Source organism: Manis javanica, chromosome 2 (genome assembly GCF_040802235.1).
Source record: "Manis javanica isolate MJ-LG chromosome 2, MJ_LKY, whole genome shotgun sequence".
Taxonomy (NCBI): Eukaryota; Metazoa; Chordata; class Mammalia; order Pholidota; family Manidae; genus Manis; species Manis javanica.
This window is the reverse complement of record NC_133157.1, coordinates 42,226,669-42,253,300: the sequence shown is the minus strand read 5'-3', so window position 1 is coordinate 42,253,300 and position 26,632 is coordinate 42,226,669. Positions and strand designations below refer to the sequence as shown.

General features: G+C 38.5%; 1 protein-coding gene across 1 annotated transcript; it reads right to left on the bottom strand.

Annotated features, from left to right (window-relative positions):
• Positions 1 to 717: 717 nt before the first annotated feature.
• Positions 718 to 19,856, bottom strand: EQTN (equatorin). Its single transcript, XM_073218406.1, has 8 exons — positions 19,082 to 19,856; positions 18,736 to 18,843; positions 9,311 to 9,397; positions 8,146 to 8,223; positions 6,816 to 6,866; positions 5,559 to 5,618; positions 3,105 to 3,255; positions 718 to 2,641 (listed from the first exon to the last, which is right to left on the bottom strand). The coding sequence occupies exons 1-8, from the start codon at positions 19,161 to 19,163 to the stop codon at positions 2,383 to 2,385; spliced, it is 876 nt and encodes a 291-aa protein (XP_073074507.1). The 5' UTR covers positions 19,164 to 19,856; the 3' UTR covers positions 718 to 2,382.
• Positions 19,857 to 26,632: the final 6,776 nt, after the last annotated feature.

Genomic DNA, 26,632 nt, shown 5'->3' with positions numbered 1-26,632 from the left:
CTCTTGCTCGTAACAGCCACTCTAAGGGAGTCGACTCTAAGTAGTTGAGGTAGAAGTAAACAGATTAAAGTCTGTGTTGGCGGGCTGGGGAAGAGGGCGATTATGGGCTTCAAAGAAAGGAAATACCAGGGTGTTTCAGAATGGGTTATCTGGAGTGTTAAAAAGGAGGTGGTGTTATTGTCCTTTCAGGGAAACAAATGAGAAGTCCAGAGAATCTGTTCAGGAAATGCAAGTTTAGTGATGGTGTGGAGGGTCAGCAAGGGACAGATGAGAAGGCACCCCCACCCCCCAAACATACACACACCAGCGTGGGCTGTATGACCCTCTCCTCACTTTTAGACTAGGGCAGGGGGGAGAAGAAAGTGGGGACCAATAAAGACCACCTGATATTCTTCATCTCCCCCACCCCAGGCTGTGACTGCACTTTATAATGGTATCTACTTATCTGCAAGCTATGCCAACTGAGGACGAGAAGCCAGTTTTTAAAAATATATTTAACATCACCTCGTTTAGCCTCTTTAGCCATAGTAATGCTGTATGGATTAATTTTCCCACTTTAGTACTGGAGACAAATTGTATAATTCAAGTGTGATTCTTCCACCTATTTTCAATTAAAATTCTTGGCACTTCCCAAGAGGTGGGTGGAGAAAAAAGGTGGGAATGTTTGGTAATCAACCCCTCCCTGAGCCCACCCAGCATTCTTCCCACAAACCCTTTCTCACACATGGTTTCAGCGTGGCTCCACTGCACCTGGAGCACCTCCAAGCAGCTGCAACCACCTGCCTCACTCAGTTCCCACCACTTTTCCCGGTGCCTGAACCGGCAGTACAAACACTGGCATCGGCCTCCAGGGCTGTCAAAAGGCCATGGAAAATTGCAAAAGTAACTAGCAGAGGGTAGCATGGGCTACTGCTCAAAGCCACCCCCAACTGGCTCAGAAATTATGCCCACTATTAGCCAGATCCGGCAAAGGGGGCACCTGCTGTGATACCTTTTTTCCCCTAAGGGTACTGTCTTATATGGTCCATAGCTATTTACAGGCAGAGCTTCATAGCTTTCCCAACCAGTGGTGAGGCTGGAGCTGGAGTGGGGAGAAAATGGGGAGTGAGTTGATTCTGAGTGACTCTTGGTAGAAGCGGAGGTGACTGTAATGTGTGCATCCATCCTCGTGGGTAAGGAGGTTCGTAGAGACCTAAGCTAGAGGTACAGAAAATTTCCTAAGAGCTGAAAGAAACCCTTGCGTTAAGGAACTTCTTGCCTGTGAAAGCCGGGCCTACCTTGTTCCTCAATAACGTCATTTCCTTACAACTTTGACTATTAACCTTCCTTACAACTTTGACTATTAACCTTCATGGAGCATAGAGCACCTTAGTTTGGAAGCAGTCTTAGCTTTGCCCCTCTCTAGCAGGTGACCTTAGGCAAGGTATCCGACTTAACCTGAGTTTTCATTCCTTTACCTGTAAAATAAACTTGCCTTTCAGAGGGTAGTAGAATTCAATGGGGTATAATGTACCAAAGTGCCAAGGGTGAGAATTTAGGAGGGCAATGAAACCTGTCTTAAGGTCTTCCCCTCCCCACACATATCCGCAAAAGAACTGATCGTAGTACAGAACGTAATATTCCTATTCCATTGGTAGTCTTTGTAGACCGCAACCCTCCTGGCATGAACAGCCTCATTAGTCATTAGCAACCTGAATCAGTCTAGGAGGCTTTGCTTGGCTTCCAATAGAGCATAACGGGTTGAATGCTTGCGTGGAGAAGGAAGACCTTCAGCTCTAAAGGACTCAGGGTCCATGAATTGCCCCCTAGGAAGTTAAATGCTGGCACCCCTCCTTCCTTTCCCTTTGTCTGGAACCTGAGTTATGTCAAATGGTTATGAAAACTATAGAAATGGAAAAAAAAGTATTTTTTCTTAATCTTGTTTGTTCTGTGAGAGCAACCCTGATGACCTTAACAATTCAAGAAGGCTAGACATCTCGAGGACATCTCGAGTACTGATTTAGTTTCATCACCTGATAATGGCACAGTTGTTTTGCCAGTGGGACATGAACAGTTGTGTTCTCTTGGCTTTGGTTGTGGTGATTAAAGTCCTCAAAATGTCCTCCAGGAAAGGGAAATTTCTAAATGTCCTCATTGAGAAATGAACTAGCCTAGAGGAAATACTTTTCATAGGTCATTCCCCAGGATTATTTTACTTGAGTTTTCCACACCTGAAAGTATTTCCTTGTAGTTTTTTCCACTAAAGTGTTAAAGGTTTTGTTGAATATGCCCTCCTTTTAAGACACCAGAAAATTTAAATGTCTCAGCAGAGTTTCCAAATCATGATCTTAATATGAGTCCCAAAGAAAATGTTTTATGAAAAAAATGAAAGTTGTCCATTCATCAGTAGGAGCTTTCTCTCTGAGGTAAGTCTGAGTCATATTTCAGGCCTGTATCATTTGAGGCTGTGCAGATCATCATGTCAGTCATTCTAAATTTTGAACTTGTGTCATATATTCTCATTTCTGAAGAAGTGTCCCAAAGTGTGCAGCTCTCAGCACTATGAGAAAAAGATGTGTCTGATACGCCTTCTAATGGATGAAAGTAAGACAGAGTTGCCAGCTCTGGGTTGATGGAGTATTGACTCTCACATTTTTTAGAACTGAAAAAGAAAACAAGAATTATTTTAAATTATGTGCATTTGCAATTCAACTTAGAAAAGCATCATGAAAATTAAAATATATGCATTCTGTCCAATGTATTGGTTACTTGGTATAACACTATATAAATGAATGAAAAATGTTAGCCCTAAGCAGATGTGCTGTCTAGAGTTCAAAGCCTTTCTGTTCCAAGGCTATAAAAAAAAGGCTGCATACCTAGATTCTCTACATCCTTTCCAATTTAATAGGGTTATTTCTATCTCTAGATGACTATTTTAATATTGCAGAAAAGTTCAAGTAAGATAGTCCCTGAGAGAAAGCCTTTCGGAAGAGAGGAAATGGAGCCAAACTGAATACCTTATAAATAAATTCAGGTGTCATATTTTCCCACCAATCTACTAAAAAAGAGGAGGGTGAGAGCTCCACACCACGCATTTTAAAGACTTCAGAGGTCTGTAGATTTACCTTATTGTCTTCAGTTTGTACAGCACGGCACTACAGATTGCCAAGAGGAGAACGAAAAGGAAAAGGTTCATCAACGAGACACCCAGCATTAATTTTAACTTGAGGGCCTGTAGTGTTGACAGGCTGTCACTTGTACCACTCAAATCAGAGCCTAAGAGGAAAGAAAGAAAATGCAATGGAAAAGAGTAACTATGCTCAGCATGCTTTCCTGGAGAAGACTGCAAAGCAACTGAAGAGAAGCCTTCATTACCCAGAGCATTCATTCACTGCTCACTCCCCAGTACCCTCGCGCCATGCCCAAGTGGCTATGGACTACTCCCAGTTGCCAAATACTCTAAGCTTTTCCCATCTGACTTGCATGGCAATCCTGGGGAATCTGTCCTTAGCTTCATTTTACAGGACCACAGAACTTAATGAATTTGCCCAAGGGACATAGCTAATAAGTGGCAAAATCTGGTTTCAAACCCAGGTTACTGAATGTTAAATGTGTACGGAGCAGACCTCCTCCCTGACTAATAAAAACCAGTTCAAGACTCCAATGGGATTACTATTAAAAATATGATAAACTTAATGTGCAAAAGGTTAGTTCTTCAGGAAAGATGCAGTCCTACTGTTGGACATGCACTGACTTTTATTTTAAGCTAAAGGATGGTGTGTCTTTCTTTTAAGCAAAAAAGATGCTTCTTTCACGAGGCTTAAGAACTGAATTTGCCATTTTATTATTGAAATCAAACCTAGTGTCCTTGATGTTAAAAAAAGAAATTGAAACTTATTTAATTTTCTAAAATAAGTTATATAATAAAACTCATGTCCAGATCTAAAAATGTCAAGTCTTTTTAACTAAATCTATTAATGAAAGTATCTTTACTACCAAATTTTATGTTTTTCAAAATTTGTGTCTGACTCAATAGACTTTTGATGGTGACTTTAATGACCATGTTAGTATTTCTTCCCTATCCCCCAACTTCTTCACACCCAAAAATTCCAATGGTTTTCATTATTTTCTAGGTAATGTTTTGGTAATAAGCAATAACAAGGCCACATTTCTATAGTCTCTGATATTTAAAAATTGTAGCTGTCAAAGTGCAATCTTAGACCAAGTCAAGTGAAATGTGTATAGTTGTCAATAACTGATATCTCGACTTTGAGGCAGGTTATTTTAGTATTTTTGTAAAATGCGATGTGCTCCTGAATTACTTTGCTACTTCTTAAAAGAGTTTTTGAAAAGAAGCATGTTTTGTAAGTACATTTTATCAATGCACTGGGCAAAATTAGAAGGGTTTGGAGTTCCTAACCACTGGAAATTATGGAAGAGCTCATTAAAAATTTGGACAGGTTTTCTAAGTCTCAGTTCCCTTATCTGTAAAATGGAGATAATAACTGACTTCATGGAGTTACCATGAGGACTCACATAATGTATGTAAAGTACTAGGCATGTAGTATATGCTCAATATGTGATAGAAAATCAATCATGCTCACTGGAATTACTTGAAAAGACAAAATATTTCTACAGTGACCCAGCATTTGTCACTCCTACATATAACTTTTCTGAACAGAGAATAATTGCTCTATTCTCTTGAAGCACTGCAAGGCAAGTAGCTGTACTTGTCAACGAATCCCTTGCAGAATAGAGGTGACGGGCTTTAGATGTATTACTGGATGTTATTTCTTTTTCAATAGTTTATTTGTAGGATAGAGGTTTGGGAGAAATTAATATATTGCCTTGTCATGAAATTTTCCATTTAATCCAGTTGTTACTCATACAAATATAACTAATCCATTAATGAAAACTATTGCATTCAGCAGTAGGACTTAACTCATTTCATTACTGGTGGAATGCAAAATGGCATAGGCACTTTGGAGGACAGTTTGGTGGATTCTTAAAAAGCTAATCATAGTCTGCAATCATGATCTATTTCAACCCAAATGAGTTGAAAACTTATGTCCACAGAAAAACCTACACATTATAGCAGCTTTATTCATTACTGCCAAAAATTGGAAGCAATCAAGGTACCCTTCAATAGGGGAGCAAATAAACTGGTCGATCTATATAATGGAATATTCAGTGAAGAAATGAACTACCAAGGCATGAAAAGATGGAGGAACCTTAAATGCATATTGCTAAGTGAAAGAAGCCACTCTGAAAAGGCTACAAACTGTGTGTTTCCAACTATATGACATTCTGGGAAAGGTAAAACTGGAGAAAGTGAAAAGATCAATAGAAGTTACAGAACAGGAAGATGGAACTACTCATCTGCAATAAGGTTAACTGTAGAACAATGCTTAGGAAACATAACTTCCCTAAAACAGTAAATGTCCCCTCTGATATGATGGTAGCCATCATGCTACCTCCTCACATACACTACACCTCACTAGAGAAAACAGTATCACCATGCAGATACTAGAATGTCTGCCAGTATCTGTATATCCATTTAATTGAAGTATTGTTCTTACTTGGAATTGAGCGAAATAATTGATCTTTTCCTCCATCCACAGCTCCTGCCTCATTTAAAGCTGTTAAAACAATAAATTGGTGTTAGGGTAAAAAAAATTCACTTACTAAAATTATTGTCTGTGTGTGTGTATGTGTGTGTGTGTGTATATAATATAACAGTTCATTCTCATTCACGTAGTTATGTTTTATAAAGTTATGTGAACACTGAATTAGTGAACACTGACTTATTAATCATAGGGGAAATGGAAGGTTAGGTTCCTATGAGCCTCTGGTTATAACATTTCAGCAAACAATCAATACATAATGTTGTTTTATACATGTTTCTGTTTAAAGACACTTTAGTATATATTGCTAATCATTAACATTGAATTCATCATCAACTGTACTATAATTCACACCTAAACAAAACTTATCTAACACATACATTTTGTCCATAAGGTACATCACAGCTTTCTTGTGCTTAGGAGCACTAACTAGCATTTTAATACTACACTTGGGGCCATTTTAAGTAGCAAAATCACCAATTTTGCTGTCCTCAAAATGACATTTATTGGAGCTGAAAAAAGAAGGCAGAGTGCTGCCTTATTCTAGCTCAGTTAAGAATGTGAGAATTAAACCTCTTTGCTGCTCTGTGCATGTCCGCAAATGACTGCAAAAGTGCTGCAAGTATTGATTTGAGGGGTTACAAACAAATTTTAGATATAAATTCACAAATACAGAATCTGCAAATAATGATCAACTTAATATGGTATATATTTCACATTTATAAAATACATATATGTATGTGCTACATGACTTACATGTATACATGTGTGCATTGAGGTATGATAGAGATTAAGTTTAAGCATACACATGTGATATGCACATTACATTTATATGTGCATGCTTACATATTTGTGATAAATACATTATCTTTGTGCATGCATATATTTTGACATGTGCTATGCATTCATGCATCTCCATGTGCCTATGTGCATATTGTTACACACATAAAAGGGGACTATACTGGGCAAGAGCTTTATTTAAAATTTTTAATCATAAATAAATTGAATAAAATTTTGGGGGGAGAATCAAAATGTATAACGTGATCACTTCCTGTGTTTGTTTTGCATTTGTTACTACATGTGATGATATGGCTGCAAAATGGTGACTTATTAATCCCTAACATGAGAACTGTTTACACAGATCTGGCCTTCTTATACAAGACTTTAGAAAATTAAAATATTTTCCCAGGTACCTAACTCCTATGAGTTTACCTTCAGCTAATATTGTCCAAAATTCAGGCACATTTGGACCCTGGGTTGCCTCTGTTTAAAAAACAAAATAGAAGAAGATAACAAAATGAGGTAATGTGGTTTTAGTAAATTTGTGATAGACCTTTCATTCATATATTTGTTTATTTAGTCATTCAACAGTTATACCTTGAGCTCCTAGCATGTGCCAGACCCTGTAAAGTTACAGAGATGAGCAAGACCCAGGCCTTATGCTCAAGAAACACACTTTATTTTGGAGGCAGACAAGAATGACTGTTAATTATGATGCAGGATAATGAAGGCTTTAATAGAAACACACAGGTGATATGCACAGAGGCACCTGATTAAAGAGTTGATGCTCCAGTATAGGCTTGAAGGCCTAGAAATTGTTTGCCAGGCAAATAAGGTTAGGGAGAGGTCATTCTGCTGTGAGAAAACTCAGAATCATGAGCAGGTTTGGTAATCTGAGAGCTTCATTTGGTCTGATGTGAAGAATGTGGATGAGGAATGTGACCAGAGATGAGACTTGAACAGTTCCTGAGTGGCCAGATTATTTCAGACTTGAATGCCTGGTTAAGAAGTTAGAACATGACCCCAAACCTAGCAGTAAATTACTCAAGATACTTAAGAAGGGGGATATCAGGATGACTAAATATTTTTATAAATACATTAAAGAAGTAGATAAGGTTTTAAAATATTATTTGTAGTCTTAAAGATGCAAACTTTTTCAGAGTAATCATATTAGGAACATACATGGACTTCATGAACTGGAGAAAATACGGTTTCATGTAATGACAGGTCCATTGTCTTCAATTAGACCACCTATTCAAGACCTTAGAGGAGAGCCATCCTGGGTTGCTATGTTTTCACAAATATTGTATAAGGAACAATATTCTTGGCAGGGAAGTAAAATGATGATTTTGCTTTTGCAACCTGTCATTCCCAAACCCCCCTACAAATAACCTTACAAAACACTGATAAATGATGCTAGGAAGGATGAGTTTATTCCTCAAGCAGGTCGAAATTTTTTATATTATTATAATTATATTAAAATGTATTAAGTATATTTATATGCTTAATATAAATATAAATGTAATACATTTTATTAAAATAAAATTGTATTTTAAGAGATCACTTTCTTTCCGTTGTCAGGTAAATCTGAAAAATGACTCTTAGATTTTCACCATTGAAAAGATTTTAGTGTGACTTTAAATTGTAGCAATACAAATTCTTTAAGCATGTTATTACTTTATGAAATACTCAGAGTAGCGAAACAAATTTTTAAGTCATATAATACACTCCAGGTATGACTACAGTCTAGTAACTTTAATACTTCGATTTCTTTTTTCAGTATTGTCTTCATTGAGGGCTTTTCCAGTAGGTAATGTAGTTGTTTCAGTGATGAGTTCATCTAGGAAATTAGATAATAGATTAACAGCATATAAAAATATTGACTCAATACTGTCATTAGGCATATTGTAAAATATGTTAACTCAACAACTCTGATTGCCTTCATAGTTTTAGGGACTAAATAATTGCTAATCAAACATCATTCTGTAGATTTCAATCTTGAGGGGCTTGCTCCTCTAGAATGTCCCCACTACGTCAGCCTATCTCCCTCTGTCAGAGCCCCATTTAAAATGGCAGCAATTTCTTATACTAATCCAGTTTTCTTTAACAACCCTTTGGGGACCTGAATTGTGGGAATAGATGTTAGAGTTTTGGAATATCTTCCATGGGTCCTGTGGTCCTCAATAATCCCTCTCCTAAGAGAAGTTGACGTAGTACCTGGTCTGTTTAAGAGCTGGCTCTCTGTATCTTATCCCAAACAATTCAAGATGTTGTTTGCTGTGTACAAGAGAAATTCCCGTGAGTGATTTGTCTAATTAACATATGTCCTTGAGATGTCTCCATCTCATTTATGTCTCAAGGATTGAAATTGCTCGGAGTATTCCATTATTGGCAAGTAGTTTTATTAATAATTAGGCATTACTGAGTCTGGCTTTTCCAAGTATTGAAATTGCCATAGTCAGAAACATTCTCTTCCCTATTTCATTCTTGTTTCTTTGTCTTCTGTGTTATGCTTATGTGTTTCTTACAGATATAAGCTATTGACATTTCAAGGTGAAAGATGTGGTGTATTTACTTTAGAGACTTTGAATGGCCTCCAAAGTCACATGTTGGCAAGAGTTTTAACTATTAAATTGTGGCTAGATGGTAGATAGATGCAGAAAGGAATAAAGAACACTTGAAGCTGAAGGTATAAAGCAGGAATAAAAATGTGGCTTCAAGAAAAACATGCACACCAAAAATAGGTGTTTAAGAAATCTAACAACCTTCTTGCCTTCTGAATGTATTAGTGCAATGGACACAGAGTCTCCTTATTTAGGAGCTAAGACTCCCTGACATTAGCTCCACTAAAATCATTTTCCCACCCAATAATGTCTAGTGTTTTGAAATCTTGCTTTCATATTTGTGATGGTGCCTTTCAGACTTACAGTTTCTTAGAACAAAATTCGAATCTGTTGTTGCTTTGACAGAGATTTCAGACTGGGTGCCATTCGGATTCTGTGTCATGAACGTATCTGAAAACATAAGATCAAAAGTTTTCAGTAGCCAGCTAAGTCATTTTTATTTTTCTACATTTTTCCTCATCTGAGTTTTCTCTTAAGACATATGTACAAATTCCAAGAAAATAATAACAAAGTGTTTGAGAGATTCTTCATCTGTAAAATAAGGCAGCAGGGAACCTCAAATAAATTTATGGGGAACAAAATATCCAAACTGATATCCTTATGCTAAATGACTCTTTCTGAGAAGAAATTATTGATGAAATTATGGAAAAACATATGTTAGTACATAACAGGTATCAAAGTAGATTTGTAAATGTGTGATATTATCACTGTTTATATTGACTTTCAAAAAGTCAAGCAAGAAGCATTCATTTGCCCTTGAACCTTCTGTTAGACTATGGCACAGTTATGCTTAAAAAGCATATACTTCAGGCAGAAAGGATTAAAGATGGCAACATGGGAAGTGAGACAGAGGCCTCCTCCTAAAACCACATATAATATGAAAATATAATTAATACAACTAATCCTGAAAGAGCAACAGGAAAGAAGGCTGTGCCAGACTGCATACACCTGGAAAAAAGAACAGACCTCACCAAAAAGGGTAATGTACCAAAGCCATGACCCAGCAGGACCCAAGCCCTACTCCCACCCCAGCTCACAGGTAGGAGGAAGAGAAATGGAGCAGAGAGAGAGAGAGTGGAGGCCTGGGACTGCTGAACACCTAGCCATGGAGATCTGCTCTGGGAGCACAAAAATAAATTGCATGGTACTCTGGTGATTAGTGGGCTTGGAAAGCTAAGACAGGCAGAATACCTGGAGAGACTGAGATTTCAGATGCTTGTGGAAAACCAGGATCCATATCTGGCTGCTCTGGGACAAAAGAAAGGTGGGCAGTCTGAGAGACTTCCTAACAGCAAGAGGGCTGCTAAAGGGGCAAGGACTGCACAGAGCTTACTGCTCAGGGGAAAGGACAGGCAGACAAAATTGTCTGGGTGCACTCTGCCAAGCAGATTGGGAATTTTCAGGAGCTTCAGGTGCTCCATCCCCCTGGCTGTATACACAGCTCCAAGTTCCTCCATCATGATACACAGCCTGCTGTGCCTTCTTCCCGGCCAGCACACCCCTGGCTCACAAACCAGCAGCCCCTGCCCTGATATCAGGCCAGCCAGAGGGAAGCCCCACCTACAGCAACTACGAATGCAAAGCATAGCAGCTTACACCTGTGTGTTTGGCACACTGGTTCTGGCAGTAGAGAAAAGCATAGCAGCCAGGAAGCAGGAAACAGCTCTTTCCTCCCCCCAGGCACCAGCATGGCTCCCCTGTGACCCTTGACATTGCTCCAGGGTCTGAGCAGGTCCAGAGAGTAGAGCTTCTGGGCACTAGAGGGTGCCACATAAAAATATGAAACATCAAAGGAAAGTGGTTCAAACCAAAATCCTACAAACACAAGAAAAAGAGTCAAATGAAACCAATCTCATCAATCTTCCTGAAAGATATTGCAAAATAAAAATTATAAACATGCTCATGGAGGTACAGAAAAATATTCAAGAACTCAGGAATGATTTCCAGTTGGAAATCCAATCATTGAGGAATACAATGTAGGATTTTAAAAGCAGATTAGGTATGTTGGAGGAGACAATAAATGAAATAGAAATTAGAGAAGAGGAATACAAAGAAGCTGAGGCACAGAGGAAAAAAAGGATCTCTAAGAATGAAAGAATATTGAGATAACTGTGTGACCAATCCAAATGGAACAATATTCATATTATAGGGCTACCAGAAGAAGGAGAGAGAGAGAAAGAGATAGAAAGTGTCTTTGAGGATGTAATTGCTGAAAACTCCCCCAATCTGGGGAAGGAGATAATCTCTCAGACCATGGTGGTACACAGATCTCTGAACACAAGAGAACCAAGGAGGACAACACCAAGACATACAATAATTAAAATGGCAAAGATCAAAGATAAGGACAGAATATTAAAAGTAGCCAAAGAGAAAAAAAAGATCACATACAAAGGAAAACCCATCAGGCTTTCATCAGACTTCTCAGCAGAAACCTTACAGGCCAGAAAGGAGTAAAGTTTATACATGACATGATATATTTAAAGCAATGAAGCAGAAGGGCCTCAGACCAAGAAATACTTTATCAGGCAATATTATCATTTAAATTTGAAGGAGGTATTAAACATTTCCAGATAAGCAAAAGCTGAGTGAATTTACCTCCCACAAACCATCTGTACAGTGTATTTTGGAGGAACTTCCATAAAAGGAAGTGTTCCTAAGGCTAAACAACTGTCACTAGGGGTAATAAAATCACAGTAAAGAAAGTAAAACAGTTAAGTACTAAGCAAATTCAAAATTAAATCAACTACCCCCAAAGTCAGTCAAGGGATATACAAAGAGTACAGAATATGATACCTAATATATAAAGAATGGAGGAGGAAGAAAAAGGAGGAGAAAAAATAAAGAACCTTTAGATGTGTTTGTAATAGCATACTAAGTGACTTAAGTTCAACTGTTATATAGCAAGGAAGTTACCCTTGACCCTTTGGCAACCAGAAATTTAAAGCCTGCAGTGGCAATAAGTACATACCTAGTGATAATCACTCTAAATATAAATGCTATGAATGCACCAATCAGAAGACATAGAGTCACTGAATGGAAAAAAAACAAGACCCATCTATATGCTGCCTACAAGAGACTCACTTCAAACCCAAAGACATACACAGACCAAAAGTGAAGGGATGGAAAAAGATATTTCATGCAACTAATAGGGAGAAAAAAGCAGGAGTTGCAGTACTTGTAGCAGACAAAATAGACTTCAAAACAAAAAAAGTCACAAGAGATAAAGAAGGACATTACATAATGATAAACATGTCAATCCAACAAGAAGTATAACTATTATAAATATCTATGCACCCAATACAGGAATACCTACATATGTGAAACAAATAGTAACAGAATTAAAAGGGGAAAGAGAATGTAATGCATTCATTCAAGGAGACTTCAACACTCCACTCACTCCAAAGGACAGATCAAGCAGTCCTTATTCTGGAATAATAAATAAATAAGGACACAGAGGCACTGAACAACACATTAGAACACATGGACCTAACAGACATCTACAGAATTCTACCCCCAAAAGCAGCAGAATACACATTCTTCTCAAGTGCACATGGAACATTTTCAAGAATAGATCATATGCTAGGCCACAAAAAGAGCCTCAGTAAATTTAAAAAGATTGAAATTGTACCAGCCAGCTACTCAGACCACAAAGATATGAAACTAGAAATAAATTATGCAAAGAAAATGAAAAATCCCACAAACACATGGAGACTTCACAACATGCTCCTAAATAACTAGTGGATTAATGAACAAATAAAAACAGAGATCAAACAATATATGAAGACAAATGACAATAATAATTCAACACCTCAAAATCTGTGGAATGCAGCAAAGACCATGCTAAGAGGAAAGTATATTGCAACACAGGCCTACCTCAGGAAAGAAGAACAATCCCATATGAACAGTCTAAACTCGCAATTAATGAAACCACAAAAAGAAGAACAAATGAGGCCCAAAGTCAGTAGAAGGAGAGACATAATAAAGATTACAGCAGAAATAAATAAAAATCAAGAAGAATAAAACAATAGAAAGAATCAATGAAAGCAAAAGCTGGTTCTTTGAGAAAATAAACAAAATATATAAACCCCTAGCCAGACTTATCAAGAAAAAAAGAGTCTACACACATAATTAGAATTGAGAAAGGAAAAATCACTATGGATACCACAGAAATACAAAGAATTATTACAGAATACTATGAAAAATTACATGCTAACAAACTGAAAGACCTAGAAGAAATGGTCAACTTCCTAGAAAAATACAACCTTCCAAGGCTGACCCAGGAAGAAACAGAAAATCTAAACTTACCAATTACCAGCAACAAAATTGAACTGGTAATTAAAAAATGACCCAAGAACAAAATTCCTGGACCAGATGCCTTCACGGCTGAATTTTATCAGACATTTAGAGAAGACCCAATACCCATTCTCCTTAAAGTTTTCCAAAAAATAGAAGAGGAAGGAATATTTCCAAACTCATTCTATGAAGCCAGCATCATTCCAATACCAAAACTAGGCAAAGGTACCACAAAAAAGAAAAGTACAGACCAATATCCCTGATGAACATAGATGCAAAAATACTTAACAAAATATTAGCACTCTGAATTAAAAAATACATCAAGAGGATCATACACCATGATCAAGTGGGATTCATCTCAGTGACGCAAGGATGGTACAACATTTGAAAACCCATCATCATCATCCACCACATCAACAAAAAGGATGACAAAAACCACATAATCATCTCCATAGAAGTGGAAAAAGCATTCACAAAATTCAGCATCCATTCATGACAAAAACTCTCAACAAAATGGGAATAGAGGGCAAGTACCTCAACATAATAAGGCCATATATGACAAACCAACAGCCAACATCATACTTAACAACTAGAAGCTGAAAGTTTTTTCCCTAAAATTGGGAACAAGACAAGGATGCCCACTCTCCCTGCTTTTATTCAAAATAGTTCTGGAGGTCCTAGCCATGGCAATCAGACAAAACAAAGAAATAAAAGGCATCCAGATAGCTAAGGAAAAAGCCCATGTGGCCCTGTTTGATATTGTACATAAAAAACCCTAAGAATCCACTCCAAAACTACTAGAACTAATATGTGAAATCAGCAAAGTTGCAGGATACAAAATTAATACACAGAAACCTGTTGCATTCCTATACACTAATGATGAACTAGCAGAAAGAGAAACCAGGAAAACAATTCCATTCACAATTGCATCAAAAAGAATAAAAAAGCTAGGAATAAACCTAACCAAGGAAGTGAAAGACCTATACCCTGAAAACTACAAGACACTGATGAGAGAAATTAAAGAAGATACCAGTAAATGTAAACACATCCCATGCTCATGGATAGGAAGAATTAATATTGTCAAAATGGCCATCCTGCCTAAAGCAATTTACAGATTCAATGCCATTCCTATAAAAATACCAACAGCATTCTTCAACAAACTAGAGAAAATCATTCTAAAATTCATATGGAACCACAAAAGACTCCAAATAGCCAAAGCAATCCTGAGAAGGAAGAATAAAGTTGGGGGGATAATGCTCCCCAACTTCAACCTCTACCATAAAGCCACAGTAATCAAGACAATTTGGTACTGGCACAAGAACAGACCCATAGACCAATGGAACAGATATAAACCCAATCATATATGGTCAATTAATATTTGATAAAGGAGCTGTGGGCATACAATGGGGAAATGACAGCCTCTTCAACAACTTATGTTGGCAAAACTGGACAGCTACATGCAAGAGAATGAAACTCGATTATTGTTTAACTCTATACATGAAAGTAAACTCAAAATGGATCAAAGATCTGAATGTAAGTCATGAAACTATACAACTCTTAGAAGACAACATAGACAAAAATCTCCTGAATATAAACATGAGCAACTTCTTCCTGAATGCATCTCCTCAAGCAAGGGAAACAAAAGCAAAAATGAACAAATGGGACTACATCAAACTAAAAAGCTCCTGTAGACAAAAGACACCATCAAAAGAACAAAAAGTCATCCTAAAGTATGGGAGAATATATTTTTAAATGACATATCTAATAAGGGGTTAACATCCAAAATACATAAAGTACTCATATGCCTCAACACTCAAAAAGCAAATAACCCGATTAAAAAATGGGCGGGGGATATGAAGAAACAGTTCTCCAAAGAAGAAATTCATATGGCCAACAGGCACATGAAAATATGCTCCACATCACTAATTATCAAGGAAATGCAAATTAAAACCACAATGAGATATCACCTCACACCACTTAGGATGACCAGCATCGAAAAGACTAAGAACAACAAATGCTGGCGAAGATGTGGAGAAAGGGGAACCCTCCTACACTGGTGGTTGGAATGTAAGCTGGTTCAACCATTGTGGAAAGTGGTATGGAGGTTCCTCCAAAAACTAAAAATAGAAATACCATTTGACCCAGGAATTCCACTCCTAGGATTTTACCCAAAGAATACAAGTTCTCAGATTCAAAAAGACATGCACCCCTATGTTTATCACAGCACTATTTACAATAGCCAAGATATGAAAGTGACCTAAGTGTCCATTAGTAGAAGAATGGATAAAGAAGATGTGGTACATATACACAATGGACTACTATTCAGCCATAAGAAACAAACAAATCCTACCATTTGCAACAACATGGATGACAGTGGAGGATATTATGCTCAGTGAAATAAGCCAGGTGAAGAAAGACAAGTGCCAAATGATTTCCCTCATTTGTGGAGTATATCAATGAAGCAAAACTGAAGGAACAAAACAGCAGCAGACTCACAGAATCCATGAAGGGATTAGCAGTCACCAAAGGGGAGGGGTATGGGAGGGTAGTGGAGAGGGAGAGAAGGGGATTGAGGGGTATTATGTACACATGGGGTCAGGAGGTCACAGGGAAGACAGTGTCACAGAGAAGACAAGTAGTGACTCTATAGCATTTTACTACATAGATGGACTGTGACTGCAGTGGGATATGGGAAGAACTCGATAATATGGGTAAATGTAGTAACCACATTGTTTTTTCATGTGAAACGTTTATAAGAGTGTATATCAATAATGCCTTAATAAAAAAAGCATATACTTCAGTAATCATCAAGGAGTCCCATATACATGCACATTTACATATGCACATTAAGAATGGTGGGATTGGTTGTAATTCAAATCTAAGGCACATATACACCTAACCAGAGTCTAAGTAAATTGGATCAAGATGGCAGACTGAACATATGAATACATCTTCTCTTTCCAAAATCTTATGAATGACAGAAAATTTTATACACACATGAATGTGTATATGTGTTTAATACCTACATATATATTCATTCTCCTTAGTGCACACACACTCAGACACACACACACACACACACACAGTGCCATTAATGCATCAGAATTTTTTAGGAATTTCTGAGCTAGATCTATGAAGATAAAAAAAAAGGAAATCATAGCCAGACATTCTTATTATGAGTTATAAAGTTATAAAAATTAAAACAGTGTGGTATTTTTTCAGGAAAAGACATCAAAGAAATAATAAAAAGATAGGAATTGACCCATTTTCAAATTAGAATTTAGATGATATTAAATGTCAATTTCTCATCAGTCGGGAATTAGTTTAGATATTTGGTGGTTCTCCCTGGAAATATTGTTGTATGCCTATTTTATATCATATACAAAAATAATTGAATTTAAGACCTAGGGGTTAAAAACAAAAATATGGAATTATTTGAAAAAATTAGAAAAATACTTTAATATATTAGAATGGATAAGGCCTTTCTAAGTAAGATACAAAATGAGGAAAGTAAGATACAAAAAAATCAAAAACTGATTTTATAAAATTTAAATTTTTCACTGTGATTAAGATACCTAAAGAAGTTTTAACAGCCTGACAGAAAATACTTGATACTTTTAACATAGAGAAAACCCCTATATACTAAATATAAGGAGTCCCTACAAATAAACAAAAATACAATCTAATAAAAAATGGACCAAGGATATGAATAGGGAAATCACAAAAGTAGAAATAAAAATGTCCAATAAATACCAAGAAAAATACTCAACTTCACAATAAGAGTGCACATTAAAATAGTAATGAAAATTTCACACATATTCACAAAATATGACCAACAACATTTATTGTAGATGAAACTGTGGAGCATTCTTGGGGGGGCTGAAAATTGGTAGGTACTTTTTGGAGGGCAATTTGGTGGTACCTGTCAATATTTTAAAAGATATACTCTCTACTCATCAATTCCAGTACTTGGCGTCTATTCAAGGAGAAATACACCCATGTGTAGGGAGAAGAATGCACAAGAGAAACCCGCACGTAACGTGCGTCTATAAGAAGGAAGTGGGTAAGTTATGGAACACTATTTTATGAAATACTATGTAGCTATTAAAAATGAGGCAGATGTGAAAAGAGTTCCAGAGTTGATAAATGAGAAAAAAAAAGTTGTAATACTATTATTTAGTATGATTCCATTTATGTTGTATCTGTGTGTATGCATGTGTGTGTAAGGAAGATTTTTTCTTTCATCAAAGTAATCATCAGGGTCTGCATTTATTTACCCTCTGATTAATTCAAAACAGAGGTACATCCTGCAAAAGAAACGATTGCACCATTTTGCTCACAGTAGCGGCAGCCTGGAGGTAAACAGATTAGATGCCCCTCCTGACTCTGCTCCTTGGGGGCTATGAAACGCGGCACTTGTCCTCTCTGGGCATCGGAGGGCTTTTTCGACCACAAAAGAGGGATATTGATTCATCAGAGAAGAAAACAGAAATATAACTTATGCATTATAATTAATTTTCATGTATATCTTGATTATATTTCTGTTTTTTCTTTGTTAAAGATCCCAGGATGATTAGATTTAATCTTACCTATTTATTTATTTTGTAACAAGAGTATCTTTAGACCTTTTCACTGCTTAGAATGGTAGATCTTACAAGGACATAAAAAGAAAGCCCATTAGGAATGGTGAATGAAGTTTAATAGACTTTCTGAATATCTCAAAGTCATCTTCTTATGGGCTGAATTTGATGCTCCCCCAAAAAGACATGTTGAAGCTCTAACTGCCCCAGTACCCTGCAGAAGGCAACCTAATTTGGAAATAGGGTCACTGAAGATGCAATTAGTTTAGATGGATAGGATTTGCTTCTAATCTGCTGTGAACAGTATCCTGCAAGAAGAGGGACAGTTGGACAAAGGAAGAATGCCACATGAAGGCAGAGGCAGAGACTGGAGTCCTGCTGCCACAAGCCCAGGAGGGCCTGGGGCTCCTGGAGCTGCCAGGGACAAGGAGAGAGCAGGGCACGGCCAAAGGCTGATTTTGGATTCCTGGCCACAGAACTATGAAAGGATAAATTTCTGTTGCTTTGAACCACCTAGTACTTGGTTTCAGCAGCCCTGGGAAACTGATACGTATCCCCAGATAAATTTTGGCTTATGCACCATAGAATTAGGTCAATTGTTACTAATATGAATACAGAACCATAATGTCATGATGAACCCTATGGTAATGACAGTTACTGAGAGAACCCTGTTAAACATCATAACATCTCATGAAAAAAGTTGTAGGAGGAAATAAGAATTTCATTTTACACACTGAAACATATATAAGACAAAGTAGGAAATACAATGATGAGTAAGGGTTTCAGGAGTTAAAATAGATCAACCCAGTACGATCAGCCTTTGTGTGTGTATTGCTATTAACCTTAAAGACTTACATTGTTTTATATCTTTAAAATGATCGGCATTTTTCTCATTAGCAGGAATGATATCCATACTGTTCTCATCCGGTTTATCTTCTGGTGCACTTAGAGGGCTGTAGGTCTCTGGAAAAGCATGACACAGCCTAGATCAGAAATACATTGATTTCTTGTACTACTTTCTTTTTCTAACTGCATTTCTTCCCAAAGGAATTGAGGCAGAGATTTAAAATCTACATTATACCGTATTTCCATCAATAAACTTTATATCATTCTATAGAAAATTGCCACATACCAGTTTTCTAGGATAACGGGTCATCTTTCTTATCCGCTATTTCTGTGAAAGCTTTAATTGCTTACTCACCTTCATCAGAATTCATATAGCCAATGTCTGAGGAAAAAACCCCAGATACAAAAACAAACAATATCAAATTCATTGGGAACATGATGTGATTTATCCAGTAATCTGTCTCTCCTCAGGGTCTCCTTCCTGTCGCCCAGCAGGCCCTATGACTGACCAGGACATTGTGACATCATCACCGAATGGAGCTCAGAATGCCAGGAGGAGTTTCTTAAAGCTTTGTGACTCAGTCTGATCCCTATTTTATTGTAGGTGTTATGATGGTTTTTAGTTAAAAAATAAATAAAACATTATAATATTTTCTTTGAAAATTAGGAAATATGTTTTCATGAAACAATGTGAATTATTGTTCCCTGGATTGTAAAGAACCACTAATGTTGGTGATTGTGAAATGAGAACAGACCTTTGTGATTTTCAAAGCATTCCAATATTGTATGTTTTTTTTGGATAAATGCAATTAAAAAGTATCTGTTAAAAATTAATGAGAGATACCAAGATTCAATCCAAACGCCCTGCAAGTTCTGGTTCATGGGCCATCTTCGCTATAATTCTCTAGCAAAAGTTTTTCGAAACTCATTTTTTTAGATTAAGACCTATATTCTTCAAGAAATATAAAATACTTGTTTGGCTTAAAACATTTTCATCAGTGAAGCCTATCTGTTACTTCATATACAGATTGAGAAAATTATCTAAAATTTAGTTAGTCAGAAGAGGACTTAGGTAGAGATAATATTATCCTTATGTTTCTCATGTAACTCATGTAATAGCAATAACAGCAGGGAATCAAATGGATGATATCGTCAGTATTGTTTTTCATGATATTAAAGGATCACCTAACTTTCCCTCTCTCAATTTTAATTATTGTTGATGGATAGCCTCTCAGCATTAGAGAGCATTCCTAATTCAAATGACACAAGCATCAGGAAAGAAAGCATGAATTTTAAAAAGATATGAAGGTTTTTTTCAGTGAAATGAAGGTTCACAAATTAAATCTAACCTGTGGTCTCTACTGGGCATGCCTGATGAATTAGAGGGTGGTCGCACCAGGAGTGTGATTACACGAGAGGATGAGGGAGAGCAGGGGGACTTACTCTAAAGGAAAAGATGATCAGGATCAAGGCCTTGGTCAACAGAAGGGAGGTGGTCCTGTGCGCAGCACTGATGTTCTTTTAGGCCCTCCAGCCTAGTCTTACGTGAGTGCTAACCGGTGGGCAGGAAATGTGAGTAGAGAGCACTTGGCCAGCCTCGGAGCCCCTTACTTTGTATCTCTCTGGCAGGGTGCAACATAATACAAGAAGAGAAACCTGAAGCAAGCAGGGCCCAGGTTGCTGCAAACCACTGCATAGCTTTGGGGGAGGTAGCTCAGCCCCAACGAAACTTGACAGAAGACAGAAGTTCCCAGGGTGAGAGGGCATCTGGTGGAGTTACCAGTTGTACCTAATGATACAGAGCAAGCAAGAACCAACTGGAGGCACATGTTTACTACAGTAGGCCCAATGTCTGGCACAACGTGTGGCCCATAAAGGGCACTTGAAAAAATGAGTGAAAAAAAGGCACTTCATTTAGTTCAGGAAGCACTTAGTGTCAAAAGTCAACTAAGTGTTTTCTGATGACACAGATAAAACATTTTCTTTGTTTGTTGCTTTATCACATATCCTGCTTATTTTCTGATATGACAAACCCTTTCTACAGGTGGTTGAATTGATACAGAGCATATATATGGGAGATTTTTTTGAAAATATTAAATTTTGCGAAACTATGCTTGTTTAAAAATTGATTCTAATTTCCCTTTGTCCCATGATCAGGACCCTTTCTGGAACATATCACTAGGTGTTATGGGTCGAATTGTGTCCCTACCAAATTCATGTGTTGAATCCTAATCCCTGTAACTCAGACTGTCACCGTGTCTGGAGATGGGGTCATGGCAGACGTAATTAGTTAAAAAGAAGTCATACTGATGTAGTGTGGACCCATACTGTGATTGGTAATTGGTAACTCTTATAAATAAGGGAGAGTAAATAAGGGAGAGTTGGACACTGACACACACACGGGGAACATGCTGTGTGAAGCGGCAGGCAGAGATGGGGATGATGCAGCAGAAATTAAGGAACACCAAATATTGTCAGCAGAACACCAAAAGCTAAGGGAAAGGGAGAGGCCCTCACAGTTCTCAGAAGACCCAGCCCTGCTGACATCTTGGTCTTGGACTTCTAGACTCCAGAACTGTGAGTCAACGGATTTCTGCTGCTTAAGCCACTCAAGTCTGTGGCGCTTTGTTACAGCAGTCCTGGCAAACTAATATGAAATAAACCCTTTGGTTCTTGGGACGAGATTATGCAAACTGAAATTGAATGTGTCCTCCCTTCATGTCATCATCATTTTAGGCTGTAGTGAACCTTTCCATAAATGTAAATACTCTATTTGCTCAATACAGTAGAAACTTTTCTTTAAAAAGGTGTATATTTATTTTCTATGTATTTTAAGTCTTTAAGGGATGCCCTCAGAATCCATTGCTCATTCCAAGAATGTCATTAGATATACTTTATAATCTATGATTTTATTTTATTTCCTGAATAGTTTCATGTTTTTTGACTATGTCTGGATTACAAGCTTCTCTCTAATTTAGTGAGTATTCATAACTCTGTTTGAGGAGGAAGCACTTATCCTATTATCTAGTATTTAGAGTTTTTTTTCCAATTTTCCTTATAAACATTGAAGTAATAAACATATTTATGACTAAATATTTTTCAGCATGTATGGTTATTTCATTTAGATAGTTTCTTAAAAATGCAATTTCTGCCTTGAAACATATGAACACTTTCCAGGCTCTTGCTACTCATTGTTCCATGCTTGTCTTGGGCTTTCCCTGCCCCAGCCCTGGAACCAACCATCTCTCCCAGAATTCCTGATTCCTTTTAGTAGAAAATAGTATTCATATGCCAAGATCTGGACACTACATGTGTTCATTGAATTGGAGTGTCACCATTGTCAGGTCCTCTCAGGGGACAGAGAGAGGGAATATATTGCATGCCTAGGTGATTTGGTAACTAAATTGGGCATGCTGGCAAAAGGTCATCCTAGTGAAATCTCACTGGCGGAGGGGGGGGCATGCTATAGACCTGGTAGGATGGTGCTCTCCCAGTCCCATCAATGGAAGAAAGAGAAACTGGAAATGGACACCTGTAGATGGCTCTTAACCTGCTCACTCTGTTTCCAGTCCATAAAATCCAAAGCTCTGAGGATGAGTGGAAGGACTGTTGGCCGTTCTTTCTAACCTGGGAAAAGTCTGATGTGGGGCTTTCCTGATGAGAGGAGTTTAGTTCACATGGTGGGGTGGGCGGCCAGTGAAGTGGCAGAGGGGCATGGGGAGAGGAAAGGGCATGATCAGGCCTGGTATTTAGAAAGAATGGTCTGATTGTAGCTTGTACAAAGTGGATGGTGGGAGAGACCCTGGGGTCAGAGAGAGCCATGCAGGTTTTGTCGAGCCCTGGGCTTGAGGAAGGCAAGCCTAAGAAAGAGCAGAGGCCGTGGAAACAGAGGAAGAGGAGCCTCTTTGGCATTGAGGCTAATTTTCTAAGAAGAGTTTGGACAAATCTTTCCCCTAAATTAATGGAACTTACTTGCTATTTTGTCTTTCCATAATCTCATTAAAATAAGGAGTCTGCCCTTCAGGACAGTCCTTCTAAGAATGGTGAAGAAAACAATACAATTTATTTTCCACTTTTTCTGAATAAGAGCTTTTTTTCTTCTGCTGCTGGACGGACCTGTGTGTTCTGACAAGCTCTCCATTGGCAACAGCTGCTTCCTCCATTCTGTATTCAGGGATCGGCTGTACCTGAACTCTAGACATCTTTGTGTCCACTGCTCCCCCATGTGGCCCTGATGCAAATCACATCTTGACCAGACATACCTGGTACAAGACTGGATGCTGAAGATTTGTACATACATGGGCAAAATTATTCTTCTCAAATGGCTTCCAAACCTAGGGATGAGAAAAAGCAAAGACAGATGACTGCACCTAGCTCAAAGCAAGGCACCTGAGGTTTTCGTACTGCCGCGCCGTGAAATCCATGTAACTACGGTGTTTACAAGGTTACTATGTTGAATAAGAGCCTATTAAGAGTGCTCAGCACAGTATGGATGCAAATATCAACTGAATCAGATTGGACTTACCTATGTGTTTTCAAGTCTTGCAAATTCCTACTGCCAAATCTGAGAAGAAAATATTTACTTTACTCTTTTCAGTATGGAAGACTAAGTCTGGTTGGGACAGAAACTTGTGGGGTGTTTGGAACGTGTGACCCACCTGAATCAAAAAGGCAGGTGCTTCCTGTACCCGATGGCAGTCATCACGTGGTTCAGTCTGAGCCCCTGTCGTCCTCTTTCTTCTCTGGGCAGGGCCCTGGTGAGCAACGTCTGCAGCAGGAGCAATAAGCGCACATTTCCTCCCCTTTGACATGTCAATTTGACTATCTTGACATTCAGTGGCATTTTTCGCCTCACTCCCCTTCCCACACTGTGAAGGAAACCTTCATTTCACCTGTGTAACTTCTCATCCCTGCTTCCCGGGTTCCTCAGGGCTCTTAGGGAGCAATTTATTTTATGATCCTTATGGTATAAGAAGCTTTGTCACCAGGGTAGCAAGTGAACAATCTAAAAAGAGGAACAACTTTATAATAAAGTGTGTGTGTTGGAGGGGTTTAACAGTGGTCAAGAACAGGAGCTCTGGCGACAGACTACGGGGGTTCAAATGCCAACTCCAGCACTAACCATCTGACCTTGAACAAGAGTCTTACTCCTAATCCTCAATTTCCTCACCTGTAGAATGAGGTAACAATGGAATCTACTTCACAGGGTAGTGGTGAGGACTGATTCAGACAATCCAAGTAAAATGCTTGGCATGATGCCCTGCACATGTGAGAGTGACACTGCCCCGCTGGAGCTCATCAGTGCTCCCAGCATGCAAAGGCACAGCCTCCCCGTCTGCAGCAGATTACAGAACGCCTGTCACCAGTGCTTCCCTCAACCAACAGTTGTGAGAATGAGATGGTGAATATACGTCAAGTACTGAGTACGGGTGTGATATGAGTTGTAAAAAATACATATTTCCCAGTTATATTTGGTCTTCATCCACAGTTCCTGAAAACACTGCAGTCTTAAAGATGAAACAGGTGTATTGTCATGTTAATGAGAGACTCTGGACCCTCACCCAAGGTGAGGTTGAATCAGCCAATGGCCAATAATTCAGTCCATTATGACTATGCAATGAAGCCCTCACAAAACCCCTGAAGAACTTTTTGCTTTCCCCCTCTGCTCTGCTGTGTATGCTCTGCACGGTTGGGTCCTGCTGCTCTGTCAGCGCGAGCTTCCATGCTTGGGGATGCACGACGTCTCCACGTGCCGCTGAGCCAGGCAGCATGCTCCACGAGGATAGAAGCTCCTTTATTTGGGACCTTGCCCTGTGTCTCTCTTCATCTGGCTGTTAACTTGTATCTTTTATGGTATCCTTTATTAAACTGGTTAACATAAGTGTGTTTCTGTGAGCCACTCGCCAGAGGTCATGAGAACCTCCAATCTGTAGCCGGGTAGGTCAGAAGCACAGGTAATTGCTTGGGGCTTGCAACTGGTGTCTGGAGTAGGGCGTGCAGGGCAGTCCTGTAGGACAAAGCCCTTAACCTGGGAATGTGGTACTGCCTCTGGGCAGATAGCATCAGAACTGAGTTGAGTTCTCCAACACCCTGCTGTTGTTCAAGAATTGCTTGGTGTAAGTGTGGGAAGACCCCTTCCCACATATTTACACACACTGGAATTGGGTCTGGAAACCTGAATGGAGTTATACTACTATTATTGTTGGGTATATTATTGTTACTGTTATACATACATGTAGGATAAAAATACACCATTGCCTTTGCTGTTGGATGAGTGGGAGTCATAACAGGGCTTAGCCCAAAGTAGATTCTCAATAAATTCATTTCCAGCTAGAAAATGCTTTCCTAATTCCCTGAAAGCATTTGGTATACCACCCACTGCTCTGCTTCTAGTCCTTTCCAACACAGTAACTCAGGAATCCATGAGCAGCAGAAGATGTTCATGTAAATATCACCTCATTTATTTTCCCTTCCTCTGGTCAATGGCTGAGGAGCTTGAGTATCCTCCTTTAAGTTTCTCTGTCCAAGTCACACAGGAATCTCTGTGCAGTCACTTAGAAGAGATAATGCAAATTTCAGTTAAATGTCATGAGCCCAAGGGCAGCAAAATATTTCTTCTGAATGCAAACAGATGATGACAATAAATGGCTTATGGATCCTAGGGACTTTCTGGACTTGCAGTTTTTTCTTTTATTTCAAAAGCATAAGCTCACAGGTTTTTGTTGAATTCAATGTCCACATAATGCCCTGCCAGTACTTACCACCAAAGGCACACCTTATGTTACCTGTACAACCTCAGGAAGCTCAGGCCAAGATTGCAAGTGTGAAATGGAGCTCACCTTTTGAATATACTTTCTTTAACTTCCATGCTTCAGTAGTCACTGAATCTAATGATTTGCTATTAAAAACGCCTGGTACCCCTACCTGTTCTTCTCTTGACAAATGCTGTCTCCTTCTATGTTTTCTAATTGAATCATTTTGTGGGCAATATCCATGGAGTCCTAGGAATGGGAAGGTACAAATCATTCATTTCATCACAGCATTTTTATTTCATCCAGTCTCAAACTATAGGCCATCATTACATCCTGACATATAAAGATCTCCCAGTGGAACAGGAACTGGAAAACATTTATGGTTTGTTTAACTCCTGGTGACCTCAAAGGAAGCTGCACCGGTCAGGTGGATGGAATGGATATTGCTTTTCAAATGTAATGTGATTCATATTTGTTTCTAAATTTTTAGTGTTCATATAGCCATATATTTGATATTACCACTGAAGAATTAATGTCAGCTAATTTCTTTGGTTGAAAAGGAAAACAGGCAAAAAGTAACTGTGATGGTTTTCCAAACTTCTTTCTGTCAAAGTTATGACCTTCTGTTTGGGTGTTTTTACTCATTACTTCTTAAAAGTTTGCTTGTTTTCCCATTGGGATGAGTGAAATGCAGGCTTTTCTTGTTTTCATTTCACAGCAGGGAGCAAGTTATAGACATTTCTTACGTACCTTCCACTTTATCATAGGAACACCCAGCTCCTACCCTGGGTGGTTCCTCCCAGACTCCTGGACTGTTTGTTTCCTGCCCACTCAGGGACCCCATGTTGGCCTCTGGGTTTACCATCACACCACTCACCACTCCACGGACTAGTCATTCTGACCTTCTTGGTCCCCCTGTTAGGTCGGTTGTCCTACTTAATCTCTGATTTGGGGACCACTTTGTATTTGTGAATGCACATCACTGTATGATCGCAGATGAACTGGGCATAGAAACACTAACGTAATCATATTAAGAAATGACCAGGAAAGAACCTGAAGGCTTAATTGCTACACTGGATGAGCCAGTGTCCATAGAAAGAAAGCCAATGTGAAGAAGAGCACAGTGCCTAGTGGGTGAAGGTGATTCCTATGGT